Below are 27,014 nucleotides of genomic sequence, written 5' to 3' on the forward strand. Positions count from 1 at the left end.
AAGGCAACATTATGCAGCATTGCTGATGAAAACTAAAAAAAAATGTGGAATTAAAGCAGTGAGAATTGGGTTTGTAATGGAAAAGTGCTGTGAGTTTAATGTGTTGGCAAAAGTGCCTCTCTATTTTGGCTCTAAATGTCTTACAGCAGATATGATGCGGTGCCTTGTGGTTAGAGAAGAATCTGATTATTTTTATGGCCCTAATAATGACTGAATGGAAGTGTGTGTGCTCCTGTGCTTTGACGGTGTTGGGATGACTGATACGCTTTTAGAATGTGCTTCTTGTTTAAATAAGAAAGCTCCTTTATCTCATCTCACCAGTGATTTCTTTTTTGAGGCTATGAGTCTTTCAATAAGCGGAATTGGAGTGAAAACTCATCTGAGGCTCAGATCTGACAGCCGGCTCAAACCGACATAATGAACAATATAAATGTGCTGCATTTCAAAATGCTTACTCTGTTAACTGTGAGCTGTTTCCTGGTTTGGCTGGATCTGTTTTCACTGCCCAGTGACTGAATGTTTTATTCATTTTTCAGATAAGCTTTTACTCAGTATTTCAGCCATCTTAACATCTCCACAAATCAAATGATCTCTTGTTCCAGGGGGCTACACTGTAGGAGGTACATATTGAAATCATACTTGCATGCATTTTTTTTTTCAAATCGGCCTTTGCAAAAGTTTATTTTCTGTTATTCTACCAATTCCCTCTCAGCAGCGTGTACTAGAGTTTAATGGAGCCCTAAATTCCTCCTGCCCTATATTAAACAGTGTCACTTTATAGCACCCAGCGCCAGAGTAAAAGTAGCACGGGCCACTCTGACGCCTCAGCTGGAGCTGCAACATGTTGACAGACAGACATGGAGACAACCTTAATGTACACAGTTATTTCAAGCTGAGACACTAGCAGATGCACATGAGAATGCATTTCTGCAGACACTTTTTTTTTTTCTTTTAACAAAAGACAAATTGAAACCATCTACCCCCCCCCCCACACACACACAGTTTATAATTATCTCCCTCCTTTGCAGTCACTATTCTCTTTAATGCCTCTGCAAATAGCGTCCAGTCTGGCAGGTGGGGGGGTTGATGCCCCTCTCTGTGTGCCCCACGGCTCCCTGTCTGCCAGCCTATATCCCCCCTCATGTGGCACTTGCTACCACTCTCTCTTGCCCCTGCTGTGGTCTGTTTTGACTGGGCTAGATCCCCCCTGTCCCAAATATCCCCCTCAACAGACATGAGCACAAGCCCCAGCTATCCGCCCGTTCACAGACCTTTAAAACATTGCAATCTACAACATGATCCCCTCATAGGGCGATCATGAAACCCATCTCTTCTATCCAAACTTGATCTCATGAAAAAATCCACGCACAGAGGCCACTCAGCCCCCTGACTCATGTAAGTAACACTCCACCATCCCTCACAGCAGCAGCATTAAACCACATGAGAACGTAGCTGTGGCTGTACGGTGGCGCTAACAGCTTTAGCACGCCGGGCCTCCCTGCCAGGCCTAACAGTGGCCGGAGTCTGCCCTGTGTTAAATCAACGAGCCACTTATGTGGTCGGTCAGGTACGACCCTTCTGACCAGCACAGGGGAAGGTGAGGAGGAGGAGGGAGGAGGGGTCGACTGAGCTGAGCCACCTGCGGCTTGGAGACTCACTCAGCTCCTCTTAGTGGTCTTTGGTTTTGACTTAATATACTTTACAGTTTCCTCTGACTAGGCCAGTCCATGTGCCCCTGCTGCACACACACACACACACACACACACACACAGACACAGACACACACATACTGCACTACTGACTTGTGAGGACAATGTGCTGCCCTGCATTCATTCTCAGGAGTCTTACCATAACTGCCGCACACCCATCCCCAACCTTAACCTAGTTTTAATTCTAATCTTAACCCCAAAACCAAGTCTCAACCCTAAAATACCTCTAGTAGAAACCGAATTTTGGCAAATATTATCGTGTGAACAGATTTTTACCTCAATTTGATGGATACGCACACATGCACACACAGATGCTTACAGTGTTAGATTTTCATATATCATCTGCATATGACTCATGCAGTTGTTTTAGCATGCAGAGATACTCACAGCCCCCCACACACTTTCAGAACCAGGAATAGCTGCTTTTGACTGGGTGGCTCTGCAGCATTCACATCACGCCACAGAGCATTGAAGCAACAGTGTTGGTGGGTGTGTGCGCGCCTGTACTCACTGCGCGGTTCTCGGGGTCCATCCACGGTGACTTTGATGGCGCGGTGATACGTGGCCACTTGTGGCGGTCCGGTGAACACGGTGATGGTCAGAGTGAAGCTCTTTCCTGCAGCACAGTAAACATATCCATTAGATTTATGCAAGACATGTCGTGGCCCTTTCGAATTATCTCTGAACTATGTCTTTGCAACAATACTTTGCTTGTTCAATTTGAAATCATCCCCGGCTTTTGTCCCATCCTCCTTTGAATTAAGGAAGCAAAAAAAGAGGAAGGGACCACCTCTTTTGATGGCTTGGTATGATTTAGATTATTGAGAGAATGTGTTCCAGATTGTCCGAAAAGGGTTTACAGCGATAGTTTATTGTTCAACAAGGCAGGATCTTGCTCCCATCTGCATCAAAGTCGATGCAGAGGGAGGAAGGCTGCGCCGTGCAGCGGCTCCGGTGCTCGGTAAAAAGGCAGCTCTTGTTAAAAAAGAGACTGAGTAGGTGGAAAGAAGAAAAAAGAGCAATCCTCGGGGTGGGTTAATTGACCGCAGAAATAAAAGGTATTGACTACATTTTTTTTTCATTTGGCGAAAAGATCAATTTCGCATTCATAAAATCACAGCTCTTTATTTAGCATTCAAATTGCATCTAAAAGGCCAGAAGAGGCTTTGGGGGGAGTGAGGGAAATTCCTCATCTAGTTGAAGATTTTTTAATGAACAACCATGCTTTTAATGTTATTTTTATTTCATTTTAGTATTTGTTCCTGAAAAATACATAGGTTTTAAATCTGTCACAAAAATGTCGCAGGCCTTTGGAATTACGACAAGCATTCCATCCTGCAACAGGCCTTCATGTGTGATTTTTTTTTTTCCTTTTTTCATCACATAAATTAAACACAATAGAGCGCGATAAATAGTGCGTATTAGGCTTTAAGCTTTTTGGTGTCGGAGATAGTTTGACAAATCGCCCCAGGACGTGAATTGCGAGGTGGTTCTTTTATCCATGCCTCAGACTTACACCATAATTATTTGTGTTCCCCGGGATTTAGAAAATCACAGACACATCGACTGTTCACCGTGACGCAAGCCAGATGTTTCGGATGACACCCATGGACGTTAGTTGGCAAAATGTGGGCACTAAAATGATTCCAGATCTGTACTTTTTAATCTTTGTAATAGACAACAGATATCTGAAAAATATTTCAAAAGCCATATTTGAAGGAGTTTCCTATGTGTGTGCAACATATCTGGTGACCGAGACGTTTAATATTTTTTTCACATTCAGTAAAAAAGTAATAACATGCTTTCACTTGTCAGTCGTCCGCTTAGACGCAGAAATATGATCCATTATATTTTTATAAGCGCGTTTCCAAATGTTGCTGCAAATGGCATTACAAGCAGTTCTCGCAGTGTGTGTGTGTGTGTGTGTGTGTGTGGTGTGTGTGGTGTGTGTGTGTGTGTGTGTGTGTGTGTGTGTGTGTGTGTGTGTGTGTGAAAGAGAGATTGAGACAGAGACTGAGAGAGTTTGAGCTCACCTCGTCCGCTCCTGCCCACAAAGCGCAGGTCGTTAAAGCGGGCCACCTGGTTCTTCATCACGGCGGAGGCGTTCCTCAGCTCGGCCGAGTAGTTCTCGTCGTTCCCGGCCATCACGGTGACCAGAGTCCCATCGGGGACGTCACCGAGAGCCACGACCTGCACGGGAGAAAGCGGGCGGTCACTCTGGGTCACCAAACCAAATGTACACACCGCGCGTAAAACCGCATCCGACTCCCATAATAATAAGCAGGAATAACTTAACAATTTCACCAGCGTGTCAGCAATAAAACACAAATCATAAAGGCTGTGGCTTTCATTACACCCTCCAATGTGTGCTAAGACATTTAAATATAGATGATTGCACATGCGTTTCATCATCTACTCTATTAATATTATTTATTTTCCTTGTGCTCTCATCGGATCTGATCCAAATACATTATTTACACAATAAAAGGCTTAATATTCACATAAGCCACACATATTTCCCTATAAAGCATAAAAGATATAAATACATTAGACAGAAAAATATAATAATAGAAAATTAGATGTTTTTCTGAGACTTCTTGTAATTTCAGACTTCTCATCTGCAACATTTTCTGACCCAATTTAGGATGTTATTATTTTGGAGGATGCCATTGGAAGCCAATAAAAGCAGAGCTTATCTAATGATTTAACATACAACAGCAAAATGTAGAAACAAAAAAAAAAAAAATCCACAGCCAACTCTTATTTATAAGAATAAATTCAATTAAATGACTAACTTAAAAGGCATGTAGCTGGACTACAGTCATGTTTTTTAAAATAGTCTGTTCTCATTTTTTCTTCCCACAGTTAGAAAACCACAGTGTGCGTCATTTAAGTAAAATGAAATAAAGTCAAATTAGAGGCCATTGCGTCTTGCCTTGAAAGCCACGGGGAGCGTCTTGTTGCACCTCCAGTGAGACGGCAGCACGGAGCAGAGGAAGTTGGGGCTGTCGGTCCTGACCAGCTCGCCGGCGTGGTCCGCCAGGACGTCCACCACGTTCCTGGTGTCCGGTCTTGACCTGAGGGGCCCCGGGGTGGCCATGGCCCCGTTGCCGTCTCCAAGCTTACTGCAGGGGAAGGACGTGGAGGGCGGCGTGAACCGTCTGGTGGTGGGCGGCTCTACGGGAATATGCATCACAACAGTTTGGGTCAGTGCCACCTGGCCGGGTTTATCAGAAGAGCAGGACTCTTTTCTTGGAGGACAAAAACAGTTTTTGAAATGTCTTGTTCCTCAGACGCGGACGGTCTCAGGAGTCCACTGCAGGAGCGCAAAGGATGGAGGCGAGAGCGCACTGAAGACTGAGAGCTGCGCTACCTTAAACAGAAACAATAAACTGTGATGACTGCGTGTTAGATCATCCGCACAGGATGTGTCAGCCTGAGGAGCATCAGGGTTCTCTAACTAAACGCACAAAGTGTCCAAAGTCTCTCACAATGCTGAACTTGTGTCTTATATCTGTCGCACACTTGATGGACAGTTTGAGCCGCGTGTTTACAAACTATCAACACTTTAAAATCAGTCAGTAGATCTTTAAAATCAATTATAGCCGATCAGTGGCGATGTGTTGGCAGTGATCATGTAATCCAGCCGTGATGCAGAGAGTTAGACAATCCAGCTGACTCTTAAAGTTTAAAATAAATTCGACTAAACAGCCAGACTTTGCCAGACGCGTCTTCAATTCTCACCAAACTCCGCTGAAAAAAAACGCCTATAACTAAACGAATATCGACAGTCAAACTTGTACGATACACCAGTGTCCTTTTGTTGCATAAAAGTTGTCGGAACTTTATCCTCGTTGGATCTCTCTCCACAAAAGCAAGCGTTATTCAGTTGCGTCCTCTCCAGCTGAGTTTCCTTTAAAGTTATCCTTTAGCGCGAGGGTTATAGGGCGCGAGAAGGAGCCGTGAGGCTGAACGGAGTGCAGAGTGCCGCGATATTATTTTACCCGAGTCATTTTAGTGTTTAGTGGTTGGGAGTGTGGAGATGATTTCCACCAATGAATCTGCTGGGTTGGGCTTTCACCAGACCAATCAAACTGTGCGCCTTCTTCAGCTCTGTATACTGTTGTCACACACGAGCCGAGTTATTGATACATATCTCTGCTTTTCTCTCTGCTTGTGTGTGTGTTTAAAAAAAAAACAAAAAACAAAACGAATATTATATATATATGATAAACGTTAACATGATGCAGGGAGAAATTAGGAGTTAAAAGACGGGACATGTGGTTTTTACTTAAGTGCATGAAAAATGAATTATTTGGACATTTTAAATTATTGCCAGTAACATAAGCAGCGTTGGCATTAGATGAAGGAACTCTAAAAATGGGAAAGATATTGGATGTGATGGATTTAAAACTGTAAAATAAGTGATTCTGGTTTGGTGCAAAGCAGCCTTTGTGTTGTGTGGATTTATGACAGTTTAATTGATGGAAATAAGATCTGCATCACCATCACACTTTGACCTATTTTTCTCCAGTTGTTTATAATGGATCTGAATAAGGTTTTAGACTACAGAGACCTGTGGTTTTACTCCCATTTATTCATTTTGATGCTGTGTGGAGGCTTCACACCTCCTCTCCAGGTAAATAACATTTTCATAAGTGAAATTATGGGTGGCAGACAGATCCGTATCACTTTAATTGACTGAATTGCATTAATAAGAGAATTATAATAAACAGGCAAACGTGTTGTTTCCACATCAAAAGGCACGACAGACAAATAAGTGTGTGTATGTGTGTGTGTGCCAGAGGCTGAATTCATTAGTAACCTTAAATGTTGGGGGTTACATTAAATGACGGCACACCCTGAACAGCACCTCCGCCATGCTGCTTTCTGACACTAGTTGGCGCATTTGCCTTTTCAATCGCTGTCAGCTCAGACAGTCTGAGGCAGACATTTCACATGAGAGGAGAAAAAGAAACTTTTATCTGTGCTCGGAGATAGTCGGAAATCTGGATTAATTTAAGCCACATCAGTTAAACGAACTCCATTGTGAAATATGTGCGTCGTTACAAGAAGTGACATTTTTACGCATCCAGATTTGGGTTTTTGTTGATTTACAAACATCTTCATTATTGTTGAGAAATTGAATTACGTTAAAAGCACTGACATTTATTCGTTTAATTGCCGCGCACTAAAGACATGTAATGGATCGCAGTGAATATTCCCGTTTCAAAATATAGAATTTAAAGAATTCGATGGTGCATTATTTTGTGATTTTTATTGTAAATTCACGAGCAGGTTTCCAAACATTGCTTACAACACAGTATACACGGTTATAATGCTGGTTCCAGTGAGCTCTGACAGTTAGTCATTGATCATGATAGTATAAACATTATTCTGATATTATTATTATATTTTTTTTGCGATATTACTGATTCAGAAAGTAATTTTAAAAAATCTGTCAGATTTCATCTAGAGTCATCAAAATCGCTCCAAAACATGACAAAATGATTTATGTTTTCAGTTCAATTATTTTACAGGAAATTGACGGTAAAATAATTATTGAACAAGTCATGAATTTTCGTTGAGGCGCATTTTACAATGCCTTCAATCAGTCGATGTTTCATTTTAATAATAACACAATTTATTTTCGCATGCGCGCGCCTCTGTGTGCGTGCGTCGGTTCTTAAGTTGTTTACTCGCATGAGAATAAATTAAGTGCAGTTAAGTGGCGTGAGGAGTCATCGGAGTGGCTTCACATTTTCCCTTAATTTCCCCCCATCACACTAAATCAGAGCCAGAGAGAGAGAGAGAGACGGAGAGAGATGCAGGGAACCTTTTTAAAAGTTAAAAAAAGACGGTCTCTAATTACAGCAATGTACAAATAATGCAGGACTATTAGAGCTTATTTTCACAATAGCTGTTTATGGGATCAAACCTGCACAACACTAACATAACACCTGGTGATGTGTCAATGCAGCATGTGCAAACACACATAGAGGAAAAGCAGAAAAAAATCTGTTTAAATACAGTAAGCTGTATCTGAATTATCTGCTGTGACTCCTATAAATCAAGTCTACATACATGATCTGTGTGTCTCTTGGCATTTTTATTATTTTATTGTTTTCTTTATTTTATTATATTTTTTTTACATGCCTCCAAAAAAATCTTTAATGCCAAAAAAATGGGAGATGAGTTTTTCCCTTATCTGCTGTGAGGGTCAGAGGACAGAGGGATGTCCTATGTTGTAAATCCATATCAGGCAAATTATGATTTGTGATATTTGGCCTGAAATATACAATTTAATTGAATTAAAACATTTTTAGGGGCCTTTTTCTTTTTAGGTCACAGAAATATTAACCTATAGGCTTGTGTAACACTCTGACACTTGTTTGCGGTTGCTTGTTATTTTGGTGAACTAGGACAGTGGTTCAGTGGGGTGTGGTGACACATTTAAAAAAAATCTCACTATTTTACACACTAAAAAGTATTCCTATAATTCTGGCGATGGAGCCATTGCTATCATCCCATCAATTCAGAAAACAAGAGAAATCGCTCTTTATAAGCAACACCTGATGGTCCATGGCCTGATGTGTTTCAGTTTTTCTCATATTGACTTGAAAATGTCAGGGGACCCCATAACACACAAGCATATTCCACTGTTAAACCCAAATCTCTCCATCTAACAGCAGCAGCTACTGTAAATCCCCACAGTCCTGAGTGCAAAAATCACCTCTGATCAGATCACCTATCATGAGGCCTCTATTTTTGCGTCCAGCTCATCTGGGACAATGACAATGCCGGTGATATTTTAGTCGTTCTCCTGCCTTGGTTCATTATTAATACGTGACCACACTCCCTGGCTATACCCTCCTCAGCCGTAATGTTGCGCTCCGGGCGCCTGTCACATTTAGACCTCCACATTTCAACATGCAGTTTCTTCAGTTTCAGCCGCACAGGCATTGAGGACGGAGCCCGACGTGCCCCTGAACGATTTTTAATGATCCGGGAGGGTTAGGCCTGAAATCAAGACAGAACTCGTGGAGGATATGTGAAACCCCTGGACCCACCTCAAATGGACCTCAGCATATAGTATTCTTACCAATGAAGGTTAAAAAGAAAATAGATCCTTCAGATATAATCCAAGCTATCACAGCATTGTTTACTGAAAACTTGTGACTGAGAGGTAGCTGTATTTCAGACCTGAATCATAACGTGCTCTCATAACAAAAAAGGGCTTCCCTGTGGTATTAGAAAATGGTTTGTTGGCTATAAAAACACCATGAAGCAGCAGCACGCTCAAACGCTTCTAAATGGGACCTGAACAAAATGTTCAAAATGAAGTTTAACTAATGTTTCCTTAGAGTCTTTACAAAGCAGCACTTCCTCTTGTGTGTGTATAAAACCAAAGGAAAGCTACTTCAGGTTTTATGTGTAATGAGTCACATTGTAAAGACTAATATGAGTATGATCCCCATTAGCAAAGAAACCAGTGGAAGCCTTTGGGGTGTGTAAATGTATACCTGACTCCAAATGCCACCCACACTGCCTTCAGTGCCACTTAAAAGTCACTTTGAAGACAGGGACAGTCTCCGATTCGTGGAGATGGCTTTAACGTTTTTCATCTTTTTTTTTTTTTACCGAATATGATCTATTAGGCTGCGTAAACTCCCGGGCTATTTTCAGCCATGCACACATAAGCCTTCGGATGGGTAGCTATTCATTTGGAAAAGGGGGCTATGGGGGCAATTAGAAATAGTTTGAGGTTCGGCGATGACATAAGACAAAGATTTCTATCTTTAGAGGAGCTGTGGCGGTCACACATTTCTGTACATTCACAAATTACAGGGCAAGCTTTGGCCCTCAACCCACCGAATGCATTCCTTCCGAAAAGTGTCTGCTCGGATTTCAGCCGGGGGTTTCTGCTCAGTGGAAATATGAGTGTTCTGAATGGACGACTTCTATGAAATGGAGTTTTATTCCTCTCGGATTAAATTAGCTCTACTTTGGGGCTCGGGGTATTTTTTTGTATGAATGATGAATTCTGCGGTGGCTGTGGAACGCCGGGCTTGTTTACCCTTCCCTCCTCTTTTTTGGGGGGGGACGTTGCTTGCTATGAAATGGACTTTTTCTGCTTGATATGACAAGAGTGTCTGTGATTAGACTTCCAAGCATGATGTAAGTCACCAAAGCCATTTGTGCCAGTCCCCTCAAAGCCAAATCATATTCTAGCGTTGGGAGTGTTTATATACACAAGTATATGGAGAAACTTTTAAACAACAGTGAGTGGGTACAGACTGTTTGGGTTTTGGGCTCTCGCTGCTCTGATGGCTGATTCTCTCTCAAATTTTGATTACATAATGTGTCAGCACATCACAATTGGTGGTCATTTTTGTCCATTTTGATGTTCAGACAAGAAAATAGGAAACACATTGAACAATTTTGATCATATAAATGTGTATGTTATTTTTTCTTCACCAGGGCTGTCTGTGTTAGTTTTAATGATCACTGGAATGCACTTGTGTACTCAAACTTTGTTTGAGCTCTTAATTACCTTTAAACACTTTATTTTTATTTAAATTTCTATAGTTTTCTTATATAATTTTCCCCTTGCAGTGCTGTATATACCCACTAACTCATAAGAGAGTCAGGCCCCAATTCCAGATCCTTGAAGGCGTTGAGAGTATATTATTATCCAAAAAATGATGAAGAGGATGGTGACATTTCCAAACCCAGCAGCTAATTACTATGTAAGCGTGATGAGTTGAGACGCAGCAGTCACCAGAGGAGACAATGAGCACATTCATCTCATGCATCTTTAATATTCAGCTTATATTTTATGAAAGGTGAAGAGCGGAGCCCTGGGCTTATAAAAGCCCTCTGAATCAATTGAGCAGCATAATAGCAGCTGGGGGACGACTCCAACTGCGTTTTTATATCTGTCTGCTGAATGTAAATGGACTTCTTAAAGATTACATTCATTTTTCAAACATACCAAGCATGTATTTGTCTGTCCGACACTTCATTTCATATTGAATACATTATGGGATGAGTTTGGTAGTGGTGCTGCTTTACAGCTCTCAGAGCCTCCAGACTCGTGGTAGAAAATTGCTGAGTATGTTTAACTCAGACTTTTACTTGAGTACCTGTACTTTTTACTCCACTAGATTTGTATGACAGTTTAAGTTATTATTACTTTGCGGATTAAGATTTGACCTTTAGCAAAAGAAAAGTATGATAAATCTATAAAATACAGCACATTGAAGATTAAACTAGTGGTTTGCAATGTTTTTGGTTTGTGACCCCTTAAAGAAGCAGTCTATGATTTCAGATATCAGTGAGTTGTTAGCAGGAAAAAAAAAAACAAAGACAAAACAAAGACAATAGTTTTAAAAAATGAATACAATCATGTGTTACCAAAAGCCAGTATTTTCATTTTTTGTACCTCATTAATAATTTCACGCCCCCTCAGATCTTGCGATCTTTTGAGGCGGGCTGATTATCAGGTAGGAAACCCCTTTTTGATTAAACTACCTGAATATAAAGTCGGCAAAACCAGATCCACCTCAGACTCCTGCAGTGTGGCCATTATTCTGCATCATGATACTTCTGATCCTTTTAAGCAACACTATGTACATTGAAAGAGAAATTTCTCAGTTCAACTCACATTCATAAAATGCAGCCTTTCTCGACTCAATACACCAGTATGACCAGTAGCATATGGTGGCTAATGCTAGCCTACTCTGTATATATATTCCTTTTTAACTGACATCACTGGTTCAGTCATGTTTTCTGAGTTTCTGACTCTACTCATGCTACTGCTACACTTTTAAGTTGCACCATTTACTGTATTTATCCTGTAATAATCACAGCTTGTATCTAGAGGGGCCGCTGTTCAGCAAACTTTACTTTACTTTTAGTACTGCACAGTTTGCCGCTAATATTTGTGCACGTTTATTTAAAGGGACTATTCACCCCAAAATCAAACATATGTGTTTTTGCCTCTTACCTGAAGTGCTGTTTATCAGTATAGATTGTTTGGGTGTGGGTTGCAGAGTGTTGGCGATATCGGCTGTAGAGATGTCTGCCTTCTCTCCAGTATAATGGAGCTAAATGGCACTTGGCCTGTGGTGCTCAAAATGCCCAAAAAAATACATATGAAAAACTCAATAGCATTGTCTCTTCCCAATAATCATGACCCTGTTACTCAAGACCTTGTTGTAACAGTTTCATATAGGAACTATTTTCTGTCTACCGTACTACACCTGCCAATCGTATCACCGTGCAGAAGGAGGCCTGCATCTACTCATGGACAAGAGGCTCGTGTTAGTGACAGCTCAACATGCAAACAATAATTTCAGCTGAGCTGCAACATTAGCTAGCTTAGTGGTACGAGATGAGCTTGCAGTAGCTGCGCGCTTCCTTCTGTGCAGTGATACGGTTGGTGGGTGTAGTTTGGTAGAAAGAAATACTTCTTACATTAAATTGCTCACAACGAGGTTTGTGGATTATATTGAATAACTAGGTCATGATTCCTGGAAAGAGACAATGCTGTTGAGTTTTTAACACATTCTCACATCCACTGCTCAAGTACTGACGTTTGATCAATTGCCCTAAAAGTGAAACTATGATGCTTTAGGTACCCCATCTGTGTCAGATAGGATGTTCAAGGACAGCGTGCCAATGTACGCTTGTTACATGCATTGTGTCTTTTCAAAATAAACCTGTTTTTTCAGGAAATTGTTGTTACCCTCTTTAAAAAGTTTGCAGTTTTCAAAATAAACTTAAACATAGATTAAAAAAAACTTGAGAGACTGTTCATTAGGTTTTGGCAACAAAAGCACGTAGTAAAGTTTAGAAAAAAATTGGTTTCTTTGTTTAACCCTTCCACCTCATGCAGACTTTCATGCCTCTTACACTACAGCATTAGTTCAGAGCATCAAAAATGCTGGTGCGTCTCATACTGACAGTAAAGGTAGCCTTTGTGCGATGGTCTCTGATGCCAAGGGCCACTGACACTAACTGTTGCTATTTGACAAGTTAGAATGATGTTGATTTTTTTTCAAATGTACTTATTTTTTGGCGCTTTAAGCACTACACTGCCATCTAGTTCCATTATATTGGAGAGAAAGCAGACATCTCTACGGCCGATATCTCAAACACTTGGCAACTCACTAAAACTATCTAGATCGATAAACCAGGTAAGAGGAAAAATACATATTTTTGATTTAAGGGGGTGAACGATTTATGTAAGATTTTAAAGGCATTAACTACTTCTTACCACTAGTATTGTTACTTTTACTTAAGGATCTGAGTATTTCTTCCACCTCTACTATATGTGTGCATGTCAACAAACACACCTGTTTTTAATACCCAAAAATCAGGACTTGCTTCTTTCCTGTTCACAACAACCAGAAAAGTCCTGAAACACACAGTGAGACACTGATGGGTTCACTGTGATCGGTGTTTGGGGGTTGTACGCGGTCAGGCCCCCTCCCTGTCCTTTCAGTGGCAGTTCAATGGCACACACCACACCCGAGTCAGGCAGGGTGGGGGGAGAACTCGCCGTAAACCCCCGTGTCACGGTCGCTCCGCCCTCACATCATCCGTCGGGTACACTCACCCAACGATGACAGTCAGCAGTCTGTGATGTGGTTGCTGGGCCTGTTTATTCTTTGGAAAACCCACTAAAAGTAGCATTGGATGGTAAGCTCACCAAAAGGCCCCAGTGCTATTATAGGAGCACTCTGGGTTGAGTTTTGATCTGGTGGGTTTGTAAATAGGGCCTTGCCTTGCTGCGGGGCACCACTTTTGGGCTATATTGTTTAGTGTGACCTGAAGGAAGCTTTTTGATATTCAGCGTGATTTGTAACCTGGAACAAAATGTTAAGTCCAAAATTGATATGACTTGTGGCATTTAGGGTTGTGTACTTTATGAGGACATCAGTGTATGGTTTTCATAATCTTGACGATGATGGACAAAGGCCTTCGAAATGTACCCTACTCTACTTTTCCCTGTGTCACTGAAGGACAGATTGAATTTTTTTCCCTGGCTCTTTAAGTCAGTATAACTTTTAAATCTAAATGAGTCCCATAAATATGTCAACTCCCCCATTTTTTTCAGTTGTGGTTTTTAGTGTGAGCTATAATCATTTCTCATCTTTCTTTGTCTCCGTGTCTGTCTGTCTATTTGTGTGTAACAACACACATACACAAATCCACATACACACACAAACGCGCTGTGTTTCTCCTTTTCTAGCGAGAGCTTCTGATGCAAGGAAGGCAATCTGTAATCTGTAGTAATTGCATGTTGCAGAAAAACATTTTTCCGCTGTGGTAATCGCTGCAATATGTGCAGTTGCGTTGCCAAAGTGACAGCACCCCCACCCCCTACAGACACACACACACACACACACACACACACACACACACACACACACACACACGAGTATCCTGACTCACTCTGACTCTGCCAAATGTGTCTAGCTCAAAGATTTTGGAGACTGCTTCTTTGGATGGCTCAGACACAAAGACATACAGACAAGCAACTGTAGCATTGTGACAAACTTTGGACTGGTGTGCACTCACACACACCTGTGGTGCTGTCGTGCTGCGTTCACCTTCTGCAAAAGATTTACTGTTCCTGCCAGTGACAGTTTAACTGCCATGCAGCCCCGGTGCCGGAGCCCTGCCAGAGCCCAGCTGCCACACACAGATCAGGAGACGGATCTCTCACAAGAGCCACATCAACTCGCTCTCCCAGCTCCCTTTTAACAGCTATCACACAGTGCGAGCAGATGATGAAATTAAATCTAATACTAATCTGCTAATAATACTTGTAAATACATCCTAGTGAATTGAGTCATTTGTCAGAGTTCCTGCTGATTAGTGGCAGTTGTAGCCACATTAAATGTAGGGAGTGTAACAACGGTCTGTGGCTTAACCATTGATGCATACTTATCAAACCATTGTCTACCATTTCACCACCCTGACAGCAGCGTCTACTCGGTTAGACTGCGGCGCAGGTTTATGAGGTCATCACCACCATGACACTGAGGGAGAACTATGGTGTGTGTTGAAGAAGACAGCACATCTCACTTGCTCTTCACACAGCCTCTGCAAACAATCTCTCTCTCTCTCTCTCTCTCTCTCTCTTTCTCTCTCTCTCTCTTTCTCTCGCTGTCATTGGAGCTTAGCAGCGCCGCACATTTATGATATCATTATCCACTGCGTCGTCACCCCTTTGCCCAGCAGAGCCCCAAAAATATGTCAGCCCAGTTGGGCTTTCGTACGTTGCACTCGTCAACGTGTAACCACACACACCTAGTATAAGGACAAGTAATGCTCAGAGACATTTATAGATACACAGCGAGACACCAAGATTGCAACCAGACTGCGTGTGCAAACCTTTTCCTCTCTGGGCTGCTACTCTGACTGCTGAAGCCATCCAACCTCCCAGCAGTTGAACTTCCCTGTGTCTCTAATGGAGTCTCTGTGTCAGATCAAACAGCTCGTACTGACGAGGAGAGGAGACAGATCGCAGTGCTGGAAGCCTTTCAGTCTGACAGCCCGAACACGTTTGACTGGCAACGCAGCCTGTGTCTACTCTTCCATCGCTAGAGATCCCACACAAATATAGTAGCGCCACCAGAGAGGGGAAGAGGGGGTGAAGAGCGAGGAGGAGGAGGAGGAGGAGGAGGAGGAGGAGGGGGTAAGGGAGCCTGAAGCCCGTCGGCTCAGAAAATAAGTTGTGAGGCGTCCCTCTCACACAAAGGCAAAGCCCCATAGCTCAGTCTTTTTCAAAATGAAATCGCATGTGAGTCGAATATTAGGAAGTGCGCATGGCTTCCAGCAACCACCGAGCCATTATAGCGGAGCCTGTAAACCACATTTTCACCAGCAGACAATGCCCCTTTGTGCTTGTTGTGTGGCTGTCCCCATCTCACTGGAACCCGAAGAGAGGCCGTTAAAAAAATTGTCGTGATTAGAGTGAAGATGTGAGGAAAAGCGATGAAGACCAAGTGTCAGTTTTAGATGTCTGGTTAATTAGTGGCAGTCATGTCAGAGGGGGCGAGCAGGACAGTCTGCCCTCATTTAGCCCCATGGCGAGGGGGGACCTTTGATGTGGTTGCACATGGAATGCTGTTGTTCATTCCTCTCTGCAACAAAAGCCACATGTTTTTATTTTTTGAGACTAGGTCCCTGTTACTTTGGACTATGAAGGAACATGGTGAGGTATGCAATGTATGAAATGAATGGCATGAGCACTAACCAGCAAAACACAAGTTGGAGATGTCTCTGCCAACCAGGCACTGGGCCAGATGTATTGTTCTTGGCTGCATTGTGTGTTTGTATGCAAGTGATTTTAAGGAGACAAAGTTTCTTAGTCATCCCTGCTGGCTGTGCACATCTAACGCCACTGCACACACACATTCAAGCATCGCCTTATGTAAACACACACAAGTACACACCATGTACACATCTCCAACTTTTCAACTATTGTCATCAGTGTTTGTCCCTTTCAACTCCTTTCATCGCTGTTAAGGGACTCTTTCAATGGGGGTCATTCCAGGTTCTGTCACACTCATTCAAGTGCAAATGGACTTCAAAAAGCCCCCAAATATTGAATTTGCATTTATTTCCCTCTTCAGAGGGGTTCAGCCTCCCCAGCACCATCTGACTCACCGCAGAATCCAACCAGATTCAAGCAGGAACCCGGCGCTGGTTTCCTGACAAGTGTCCATGCCACTTTCCTCTGCAGACGTGAGACAACTCTTGGAAAGTACTCGGCCGGCCCTTCAGGCTTTTTCATCCTAAGGAAACAAGGGTGTGGCGGCTCTCAGCCTGCAAGCCCAGCAGCTCAGGAGAGCACTCAGACACATACTGTTGTCACAACCTATAAATCCAGTCTTTTGCACAGTAAGTGATTATTGTCAATCATCAGATTGATTTCAGATTAAATCAGAAGAAAATGAATCATCTCCAAATGTCCTTTCTGCAGCGACTGCAGAGAGTCTCTGTGCTGCATGCAGCTCTGTTTCTGTGAAGAGTTTGGGCTTGATTCCCAGTTCTAGATTAAGCAAACCTAATTGGAGACTGAAACTTATTTTCAATGGAGTCCCTCCATTCAAATCATTGCCTGAGTCAAGGACTTGGCTTAATTGGAGTCCGGGAAACCACCCGTGTGTCCGAAGTGACTGAATGTTTCCTCTCATCATCTCCGTCGCTAATCAGTAGTGGCGTTGCCCATGTACAGTTAGCACCCTGGCCACGTGGAGCTCACATAGTAAGGCAGGACTTTCCCCTCTTTGACTCAGAGCCTGAGGCGTCCATTGAGGCTTTGCTGTAACTGCACACTAATCCCCTGATTGCTGTGTTTAGGCCCGGCACGTCGCTGCTCCACGTCAAGGCGGCCGCGGCTAACGACGAGCTAATGACAAAACGATGACAAGGAGCGTTTGTAAACCCAATCAGTAGCCTGGAGTCTGGCTGCCTGGTGATTAGGTTAATCAAACTCTATAGTGGCTGAATGACTGGCTCGCTGTCTGCCTCTTATGTCATCACGCTGATTAAAGGGGATAAGTTGTGTTCAGGTCCGTCAGGCCCTCCTAACACAAACGTCTCTCTGCCAGGTTGGCAGTGTTGGCTGTCATGCTATAACGTGGAGACCTGAAAGGACTCCAAGCTTAACTAAGGACTTAATTTCAGTGTTATTTTGCTCTTTTAAACATGCCAGAATGTGTAAGGATGCTGCACATCTAACAACAAAAATCAAGCTTCTTTTTGTGCTAGTTGTTACTTGACATGCAAAAGTTTGAAATAACTTTCTGGGTCACACTTAGATTTTGTGACAGTTCATTTAACAAGGTTGTATCTCACAGGAGAGGATCACTGGTTTGAAACTCTCCCTCCTGTCCGTACATGTGTAACCACAGCAGTCGGTTAAATATTTTTTTAAGCACAAGACACAAATTGGTACTTTTATAAAATCAAGAACGCAGCCACTGATATTTTTCAGTTAAGTCCTCTGCTGTTTAGTCACCATGTGGGTAATTCTGCTGGACTAAGGCATCCGGAGACCATATGTTAGTCCTGACCAGCTATTACAGTGAGGTCAGACAGCATTTAGAGGGGGAGAAACGTCACGGTCATCATGTTGACATGCGCTACTCTTCTCTGACTCAGCACGAGGAAAAGACTCAGGCAATGGACTTCTGTGTATGTGTGTGTGTGTGTGTGTGTGTGTGCAACCTATACCCGCCAGAAACAGTGTGTGTATACCGTAACGTCCCCTTTGCGTTTGTGCTCGTGACGGCTGCAATCGCGGGAACCGTGTGTGTAGCAGGCGGAGTGGCCACACAGCAGACAGACTATGGAGAAGAGATGGAGGGGCCACTTCTGCTGCACAGCTGAGGGGGAATCCCTGGCATGGTGTTTCCTACTGAGCCAATACAGAAGTGAGCAGCTGTAGAGAAAGCAATAGCTCACTTAAGTTTACTTCAGGGCAAAACCTGCTCCAATACAGGGTGAATAGATCACTGAGTTCAGCATGAACTTTTATAAAGTAAGAAAGGTGGCAAAAAAAGCAAACTTGGGATTAGAACATGGAAATGTGAGCATTGGAGAAGGAAGTAGAGAGTGGATTTTTAATTGATTACACCTTTTTTTTTTTTTTGGTTTTGGGAAATGTTACATGTGTGATTATCGCTTAGCTGTGCGCATGATTTCTTAGAGTTTTGTTCTACTTCATGGGGTTACTCGGCCACCAGCACACAGTCCCTCCATGAGACATCAAATTGACATTTTTACACTTCGGTTTTTGTACACATATAACTAACAAGATATAAAGTGTTAATTAGTGAGCTTTAGTCAGATTTTGTTACCTATGGAAAGAGCAAAGCAATTGTTTCCCCCATTTCCAGTCTTAATGCAAAGCTAACTGGCACTGGTCCACATTTAAAGGAAGGCTTCAAATGACCATTTGTATCAGTTATTCACCACATTGTCTTAAATTTGTAAAGAAAACTTTGTTTAGCTTGTATGCCTCCATGGTGAATGGAGAATCCAAAAAAGTTTTACAACAGTAAAACTAAATCGAAACATTCTTTTTTCAAACTCTCACACAACTCTTGCACTATAATCCTGTTCTCTTTTAATTAGTTGTATGCTCAGTATTTTCCAGACACATGCATTTTTGCTACAATGTTACATTACTCTGAATGTGGAGGCATGCAAGGAAAGCAAAGTTTTGTTTACAAATTCAAGGCAGTGAGGAAAGTGCCTTTGCCACAAGGCAAAAAATAAACCCCTCTAACACTCGCAAACATCTGGCTTTTGTATTTAAAGGTAACAATTCAAACAGCATTCACTCCCAGGATAAATGACTCTGCAGCAGTCACAGATATTCATCAGCTCCACCTCCGATGGGCTTCGATCTGAACCAAATCCCTTGCCCAACCCCAAACTACAAAGAGGGGCACTGCACATTAACAGGAAGGAAACCTTACTTGAGGGGGGAACACATTTTAATAGAACATAGGTGTGATGAGCCACTAAAAAATATTGTCTGTCTCCATTTAAGCAGCACTCAAAAATAGTTCAGTTTTTTTCAGGCAACTTGTTTTAAAGAGAGACTGATGAAATATAAAAAAGAAGTAACCACTGTAACACTGTCACTGGCCTCCATGCTGCTACCCACCAGTAAAAAACAATGAAAAGGCATACTTGTCTACTGGCAATAGGAAAACAGTCTATCGCTTTTTTTTAAACACATTTTCCTGCTTTAAATAAACCTACATGTGTGGAAAAATTATATGATTGATATCAAAATGGTCATTTTCTGGGTGAGGTGTTCCTTAACTGACTTGAGAGTGGTATCAGTTGTTCATCTATTTCAGGAGGAGAGCCAGTAAGCTTATTTTACAAAATGTCCAAATATTTTTTTCTCTCATCTTTCAGCAGGAACATAAATGATAACACTAAATGCTCAAACTATCATCCCTTCTCTGCAGTACTGAGCCGAAAAGCACAATTAGGTGGCCCATTACTGATGCAGTCAGCTCAGTCCGTTATTTATTTGTACCCCCCAAAGATTAGACCAAGAGAAAACAAAAATCCCATTTTTGAAACGCTGTTGCCACAAAAATCAATTCCCTGCGGTTAAAGTTATGTTTGCGGGGAGGGAAGAAGCAACCCAAAAACATGTTTTATTGCAGCAACGACAATTAACTGTATGTAAACAAGTTGAGGGGAAAAAGAAATTCTGGGAAAATAGAGGAAAATAGAGAATCAGAAAACATTTCATAGCCGGCAGCCTCTCACATCCTATCATTATCTGCATTTTTCTCTACCGTAATTACGATTTTTTTCTTTATTGCTTATGGGAAGAGGGATAGGCTATAAGGATGTTTTGAGGATGATTAAAGTTGCTCATAATGACGTGAAGATTCAGTCTGGAGGAAGGATATTTTGTCTGTGAAAAACATTCCTCTTAATCCTTTGATGGTGACAGAATGAGTTCCTCTCTGCCTCAGATCTCTGCTAAACTTTCACACATGATAAAATAAAACCCTCTGTTCCTCCTGTGTTCCATCTTATGTACAAAAAATGAAAAAAGCTGTGTGCTGATATGTTTCTGAACATGTGGGATCTCCATAAGTTTGAGTCATTTTATGTGCTGCCGACCAGACCCATGCCCGCCCATTAAAGTAATTTGTGGCTTAGAATGCAACTGTAATGTTAAAAACAAAAGTGCACAGCAATCGTCGTCGTGCTTAGTCACAGGCAAGTTTTTTGCTTTTCCTGCTGCAACAGAAAGGATGTTGTTGACAACATCTGTTTAACGATACAGGGAGGGGTCTAAACAATAAGTCTTCTTCATCTGAGTCAAATTCGGGTCACAGCTCTTTAATTGTAGCCAGAGTTACTGAAACCTGTGATAACACAAATGTTTTATTTCAGCTTTTACCTCCGATTGTTTACCTTATTTCCAGTTTTGCCGAAAATTGGAAGCAAATTCCATACACCGGCGTAATTGCTGCATAAATTTAGGTTAATAATACATAAATTAGCTTGCAATAATACTTGTGCTTTTTCTCCAACCCCAGTCTTACCATGTAATAAGCTGTGGAGCTGGCCTGTGGTTTTTAGGGCGTAGCTTTAAAACAAAATTAAGAAACAGAGAATTGCGAGAAAGGCTTTTCCTTAATTTAGTCGTCCACCATGCAGGACGAATGAGCTCATGAAGAGTCTCATAACAGTAATGTGGGTTTGATCATTTTAACGTAAGGGTTTATATGAAATATTATCAGCTCGTAAGTGAGGCAAATGAACCATAAAGAAGTGAGTCATAGAAACAGAAGAGCCTCATCCGGTATATTTTTTAAAAATCAAACTAAAGAATTTGATACAGTGATCATTTCCACCTCGTTATCCAATTACGCAAGCAAAGTCTGCATGTTCTCCTGCCAGCATGTTCCTGTTTCAATTTCTTTTTCACGTCAGACAGTCGCAGTTAAAGAAGCTCGTCTAGACGTTATGAATTCCTCTTACATCACTTGCATCATATTTGGACATTTGTGTCCTTCATAGCAATTATTTTCAGCCGCCACTCTTTAATTATCATGTAAGACTATAGGACAAAGTGAATGTGTTCAGCATACATCCCCGTGAGTCCTCACAGCTACCAGGCACAATCAGATCACAGAGTTTAACACACAGACTAACTCTGGATGAACTGTGTTAAAGGGGGCCGAGACGCCGACTATTCTTCCTGCCTGCTTGGCCCGACACCAGGCTCAGATCACATTCGCTCCTCGCCGCTCCGGAGCAGACGCACCTACAGTTTACTTTCCAGCAGAATTACAGAAACAACCCCCTACCCTCCTGGAGTGTTTGTTGAAAGAAGTTGCTGAACCTTTCAGAGCACTTTTTTTTCTCCCCCCCAAACCTGTACGGCATAAATCCATATTATCAGATTGGCTGAAAAGAATCTGGCCCCTGTGGTTGCTTGTCGACCACCAGAAAATTGTATTTACTACTACACTTAGCGCGACTTTAACCTTGACCAACGCAACGCCGAGCATGGTGGTTTGAGCCAAATCGTACAAGGGCGGAGGCAGGTTTGGGATTAGTCGACCACATAATCAGCACGCCCCTCCGCACACACTCTACCTGGAAGCCATCTTACTGGCAACCCCTAAAAGTGTTCCCCCATAAAGTCGTGTTGACAGACGGTGAAAACGGCGAGACGGACCAAAAAGTAAATAAGTACCTCCAAAAACGTTTACAGCCCTAATCAAGTCCAGAGCGTTCCCTCTATCCAATATGCCTTCAGAGTTTTATAAATAGATATTATACTGGGCTAAATTGGAGACAGGGTTTTGCTGCTCTGTGGCTGTCATGAGTTTTCTATTATTTTCTTTCACTTAAGAATATTGAAACTCTTAATATCTGGTTACAGATTTCAGCCCGCTCAGCCAGTCTTCATGTTTTGGCGTCACTCAGGGGCCTCACACTCAGCAGGACTTTGAACAGGCTCCAATCAAGCATGTTAATTTCAGAGAGGGCGAAAAAATCTTCACCATATGATTTTGTTATTAATAAAATCACCAGGCAAGTTGTGTGTTCTGTCAAATTTATAGCCCTTCTCTTTGTTGAGCTACTGTACAGCGCCTTTTTCATTTGTCAGTGGTTCTTAGTTTAAAGTTGAAGTTTTATCCCCCTGTGAATGATTCATTTCGATGCATTTTAAAGTGTCTTTTTCCTCACACTATCCGTGTGTCTCTTAGGGCTTTTTTCCCCCTCCCAGAAAGTTGTAGAACAAACCAGACCACCTCCCAGAATCCTCCAAAATAACCTCGCTACAACTGTGGTGAGGCACGGCGCGTTTCTCACACACAAGCCCTCACTTCCATTCATGCAGCGCAATAAGCCAAACATATAAAACCATTCCCACCCTAATAAACCGGGGGCCTTTTTCTCTGCCACAAAGGGAGCTGGCTCCCAAGAGCGTAACGCTCTAAAAAAACGGACCCCTGTATAAAACAGCCTGCAGGGAACACGGCGGCCCTTCCAAGCGGAGGGGAAATGCGGTGACAGAGAGCGAGCCAAGGATATGACCCACCACACAGGCCCCAATCACAGCTGCTATAAACCAGGTACCCCACCTGATGCAAGCGCTGCCAATGTGTCAGCATCGGAAAACTCAGTAAAGTTTATACAATTCTGCTTCACAGGCGGAAAGTCCGGTGCTTTTTTTGGAGCTTGCTGCGTCTTTAAAAAAGTTGCTCAGAAACGCTGCTCTCTGGTGAAATAGTGGTGCTGCTGTGTGAGAGTGAGCAGGTGTATAGCCTCATTGTGGTTATTATCAGTGAAATGCAACAGCACTATGAGTCTGCAATAGATTAACGCCTCGTTGACGCAAAGCTCTCCATCCCAGTTTCTCTTTCTCTCTATACTACCTGTCAAACTATTAGATTTTTCTCACCAAATACCTTATTGGATGCCATGAGAGAAACTGCTGCTCTGTCAGTTCTCTGTGTGACTTTAGAGTGTATCTGTCATATGTTATATGTGTGTGTGTGTGTGTGTGTGTGTGTGTGTGTGTCTGAGCTTTAGCGAGGGACTGAGGTTTCTGAGGTGAGGCGTCCTCTCGCTTCTCACGCGAAGTGCATCTGATGTTGCACATCACATGCTTACATGTGTTCTCTGTCTGCACTGTGAGATAGGCTGAAACTATAAGACTGTACCCATCTAATACCTACAGCACACACTGATAGTGTTTGTGTTGTGCTGGTATTTGTGACGCTGGTGTCTTTTTTTAAATCACAAAATGACAAGTTAGCAAAACTTAAACAAGATGTTATTACCTGAATCATTTTATTTACAAGGATCTACAGTTTTTTTTTATTCATTCAGAAACTTTAACGGGTGTGTTTAGTGTCATTTTTCCAAATGAATGAGATGACTTTTGAACAGATGAATGCTTTATTTCCATGTCGCCTGGTATTAAAGTCAGCTCGAGGAGCCAGACATTTAACAGTCTCCTTGATTTTCTGTAACCGTTACTCTTAATTTCAGTTTGATTCGAGTCTAAAAATGAGAACGTGCCAAATTGCTTTGCCTGTGTAATGCAAGTTGTTAAACTAACCACCGGGGTATTTTGCTTACATGAGGTAGTCCCGATTTGAAATGCTTTCAGATTGAACGGGCGTATTTAATGACTCTTGGCCTTTGTTCTCTCGCTGTTCGGTTTCAGTCTCCTGACAGAAGGAATTGTAAAAGGATATTGCATATTCACTAATGATTTCCAATGGATGATTACAGCTTTAAATGCTCGTCTCTTTTTTCCCCTCTTGACCTACTGTCTCACATCCCGTCTCGCTGCTCAGCTAGGGCTCAAAATCAAAATCAGGCGCCCAAATGCACATTTCGTTAGATGAAAATGGCGCAAAAGCCTGATAGACGGCATGTATGAAACCTGAGGTCACTGACACTCTGATCTGTAAACAGTGAGGAGATAAAGGGATCCAGCGGTTATAGAGAAGAAAAGAAGGGAAAAGACTTGAGCCTTGTCAGGAGGAAACTATAAATGCCTGAGTGTCTGTAGAAGCTGCAAGAACACTTGAACATCATCCCCTGTCACTGCGGTTCCACCGAGGATATCAGAGGATTGTTCTCATGTGAGACACAGATGTGTGTATATGTGTGTGTGTGTGTGTGTCTGTTTTTGTGTGTAACTGTCTGACTCTGTGTGTGTGTGTGTGTGTGTGTGTGTGTGTGAGAGAGAGAGAGAGAGAGAGAGAGGCTCCAGAGATTTTAAGATATACTCTGCAAACAATTAGGAGCTGGTAGTGCTTCTCCCGTGGCTGTCTCTAATTAACACTGCAACGAGGCCTTAATTGGGAAGGAGATTTTTTTTTCGTGCTGCCTTTCGGTGGCTGTCTCAGTGGTTATGTGATGAACAGGGGGAACAACTGGCCGCCATCAGATTAACAAGACTGACTACTTCATGTCTGCGTTTATTCAAAATGAAGTGAAGATCAGAACAGCGCTCTGATTTGAATTTTTAATTTTGCCCAAATTGTCACTTCAGGTAAGACACCCTTGTTCAGCATGTATACTAACAATCCTTGCATTGCCAGAATACATGCAAAAGAAGGACATCTTGATACTTGCAATGTCACTTTCATTGAGGGTCCAGCACCCAGTCTAAAAAAGTTTAATCATGAGTGAGCGTGTCATGTCACATTTTATTTGTTTATCAACAGGAATAAACTCAACAAGTAGTTCAAGTCAGGTAAAAGTTTCAACCTCTCATCGTCTCCACACTTAAGAGCTTCGCTATTTGCAAGTAAAAGCCGTCTGATTGGAATTGCCATGACAACAAATGGCTCCTTCATTGAAGCAGCGTCGCCTAGTATAGTGCACTCACCTCACCACACAGACCAAAAGTACCTCCTGGAAGTAAAGCAGAGTGAGAGAGCCTAATATGTTTTTGTTTTTTTTTTCTCTTTTCTCTTTTATTGTATTGCTGGGTTCCAGTAAAGGGCCCAGTCACATGGAGCCTGTGAGCTCGTATTTGCACTGAGAGAGCGCCAAGTTTCACTTGATAATGAATGTCTGTGGTGAGAATCCCATTATGGCGCTACTCCATCAAGCCTACAGAAAACACAGGAGCGCAGAGGCAAAGGCATTTAAGGGCCATATCAGTCAACTAGATGGCGTGCAAATCAGATCCTCACTCAGAGTGTGTGGACAGAGAGATGAATGCATTCACACTGCAAGAAGCTCTCACGTTTGAAAGGAACAAGTTGTCAAAGCTGTACATTCAAAACTAAAGGCAGAGGGTGGGATGGTTTTGGGAGGGAGGAGAGGGGGGTGGAGAGGGGAGGATCAGCACTCACCTCTGAGTAGACTGCTGCTGTAGTTGGAGAAGGAGTCAAAGATGCTGTTTGATGCCATGACAGGGAAGCCAGAACGGTTAGGAGCCGGCACTGCAGTCGATCTCCACCGACCTTGGAGGATAAAAAAAAACAACAAAGAGGAAAAAGTATGAGCGTAAGAAAGGAGAGCAGAGAGGACAAAACTCCTGGAGCCCGTTTGCAACCAAGAATCTAGGGTTTGTGACTACCGCAGGAATCCCAAAGCCACAAGCCTGCAGAGAGAGCAGCAGCATGTGTTAGCAGCAGAACTAGGAGACGTTTGAGACAGAGAAGAGGGAGAAAGAAGCTGAGAGAGTTTAGACAGCATTGGTGTCTCCAGGTGTCGACTCACCAGGGCTGGAGATGAGAGGGGGCCCAGGTAACGGAGGCCAGTTGTTGTTGTTGTTGGTGGAAGCGGGCCGGTGGCGAGGGCTGGGCTTGTGGTCCTCTGTCACGCAGCGGGCTGAGGGTCTGAGGTTAGCCAGCTAGCTTGATAACGTGGTCTGCCTGTCTCTTTCTCTTCCACGATGGTGGTGGCCTGACTGGAGCGTCAATGCTAGTAAAAGGCTAAAAGCCACAGTCTATCTGCATCCTCCTCGCCATCCTCCACTCAGAGACACACACTCCCCTCCGTGAGTGGTGGAGCCCACGTCACATGTCACGTGAGGTCACCGGGCCTCTCCCTCCCACCCTCTCCTTCCCCTCCCTCCCCTCCCACTCCTATCGTCTTTGCTTTTTCTCTGGTTTCTTCTGCATCATTTTTTTTTCAAACTTTCCATGCTTCTCCTTCTCTCACTCGTCTTTGCTCTCACTTTTGATTGGCCGCTCAAGTTTTGGAAACATTCTATTTTCTTTTGAGTTCAAACCAGGCAGCGGCCCGCGCCACTGTGGCTCACTGAGGTTTGCAGAGAGTGCTGAAACCACTGCAAAAGAGTCGCAGAGACATTAAAATGTATTAAAACAAACACTCACCCAAAAGAGAGCGAAGGACAGGAGCGAAGCAGATGAAGAGAAAGAGAAAATGAGAGATAGCCGTGGCTTCAGCCGCTGCTGGGAGGCAGGAAAGTGTCAGTCTAAGTGAGCGTTTTGTTCTTCACTGTATATGTATGTCCTGTGCTAGTTTTATGTTTGTGTGACTCACAGCACATCTGTGTTTGTAACAACCGGTGGTTTTTGGCTCTGCAAAACCTCCACCCTCCCTTACCACTTGATAGTATCATAATCTTAGCCTCATTAGAAGCAGCTCTGCCAGTTGCTCGATCCTGCTTTTGCAATATCTTTCAGGTTTTATCATCCATTCCTCCGATTTTCCTCCATTGTGTCTCAATATCTCTCTAGGCTTTTTTACATTTATTTTACTTCCAATTCATTTGATTTTGCT

At 42.7% G+C, this 27,014-nt stretch overlaps 1 protein-coding gene across 1 annotated transcript in view; it reads right to left on the reverse strand.

The window, feature by feature from the left end:
• runx3 (RUNX family transcription factor 3) overlaps positions 1 to 26,222 on the reverse strand; it is a 52,833-nt gene extending 26,611 nt beyond the window's left edge. Inside the window, exons 1-5 of the mRNA XM_042500672.1 lie at positions 25,986 to 26,222; positions 25,616 to 25,726; positions 4,645 to 4,886; positions 3,743 to 3,899; positions 2,221 to 2,325 (exon numbers count right to left, since the gene is read on the reverse strand). Of these exons, the coding sequence (XP_042356606.1) occupies positions 2,221 to 2,325; positions 3,743 to 3,899; positions 4,645 to 4,886; positions 25,616 to 25,673 (562 nt within the window). The 5' untranslated portion in view covers positions 25,674 to 25,726; positions 25,986 to 26,222. The remainder of the gene's footprint in view (positions 1 to 2,220; positions 2,326 to 3,742; positions 3,900 to 4,644; positions 4,887 to 25,615; positions 25,727 to 25,985) is intronic.
• Positions 26,223 to 27,014: the final 792 nt, after the last annotated feature.

This window comes from Plectropomus leopardus, chromosome 14 (genome assembly GCF_008729295.1).
Source record: "Plectropomus leopardus isolate mb chromosome 14, YSFRI_Pleo_2.0, whole genome shotgun sequence".
NCBI lineage: Eukaryota > Metazoa > Chordata > Actinopteri > Perciformes > Serranidae > Plectropomus > Plectropomus leopardus.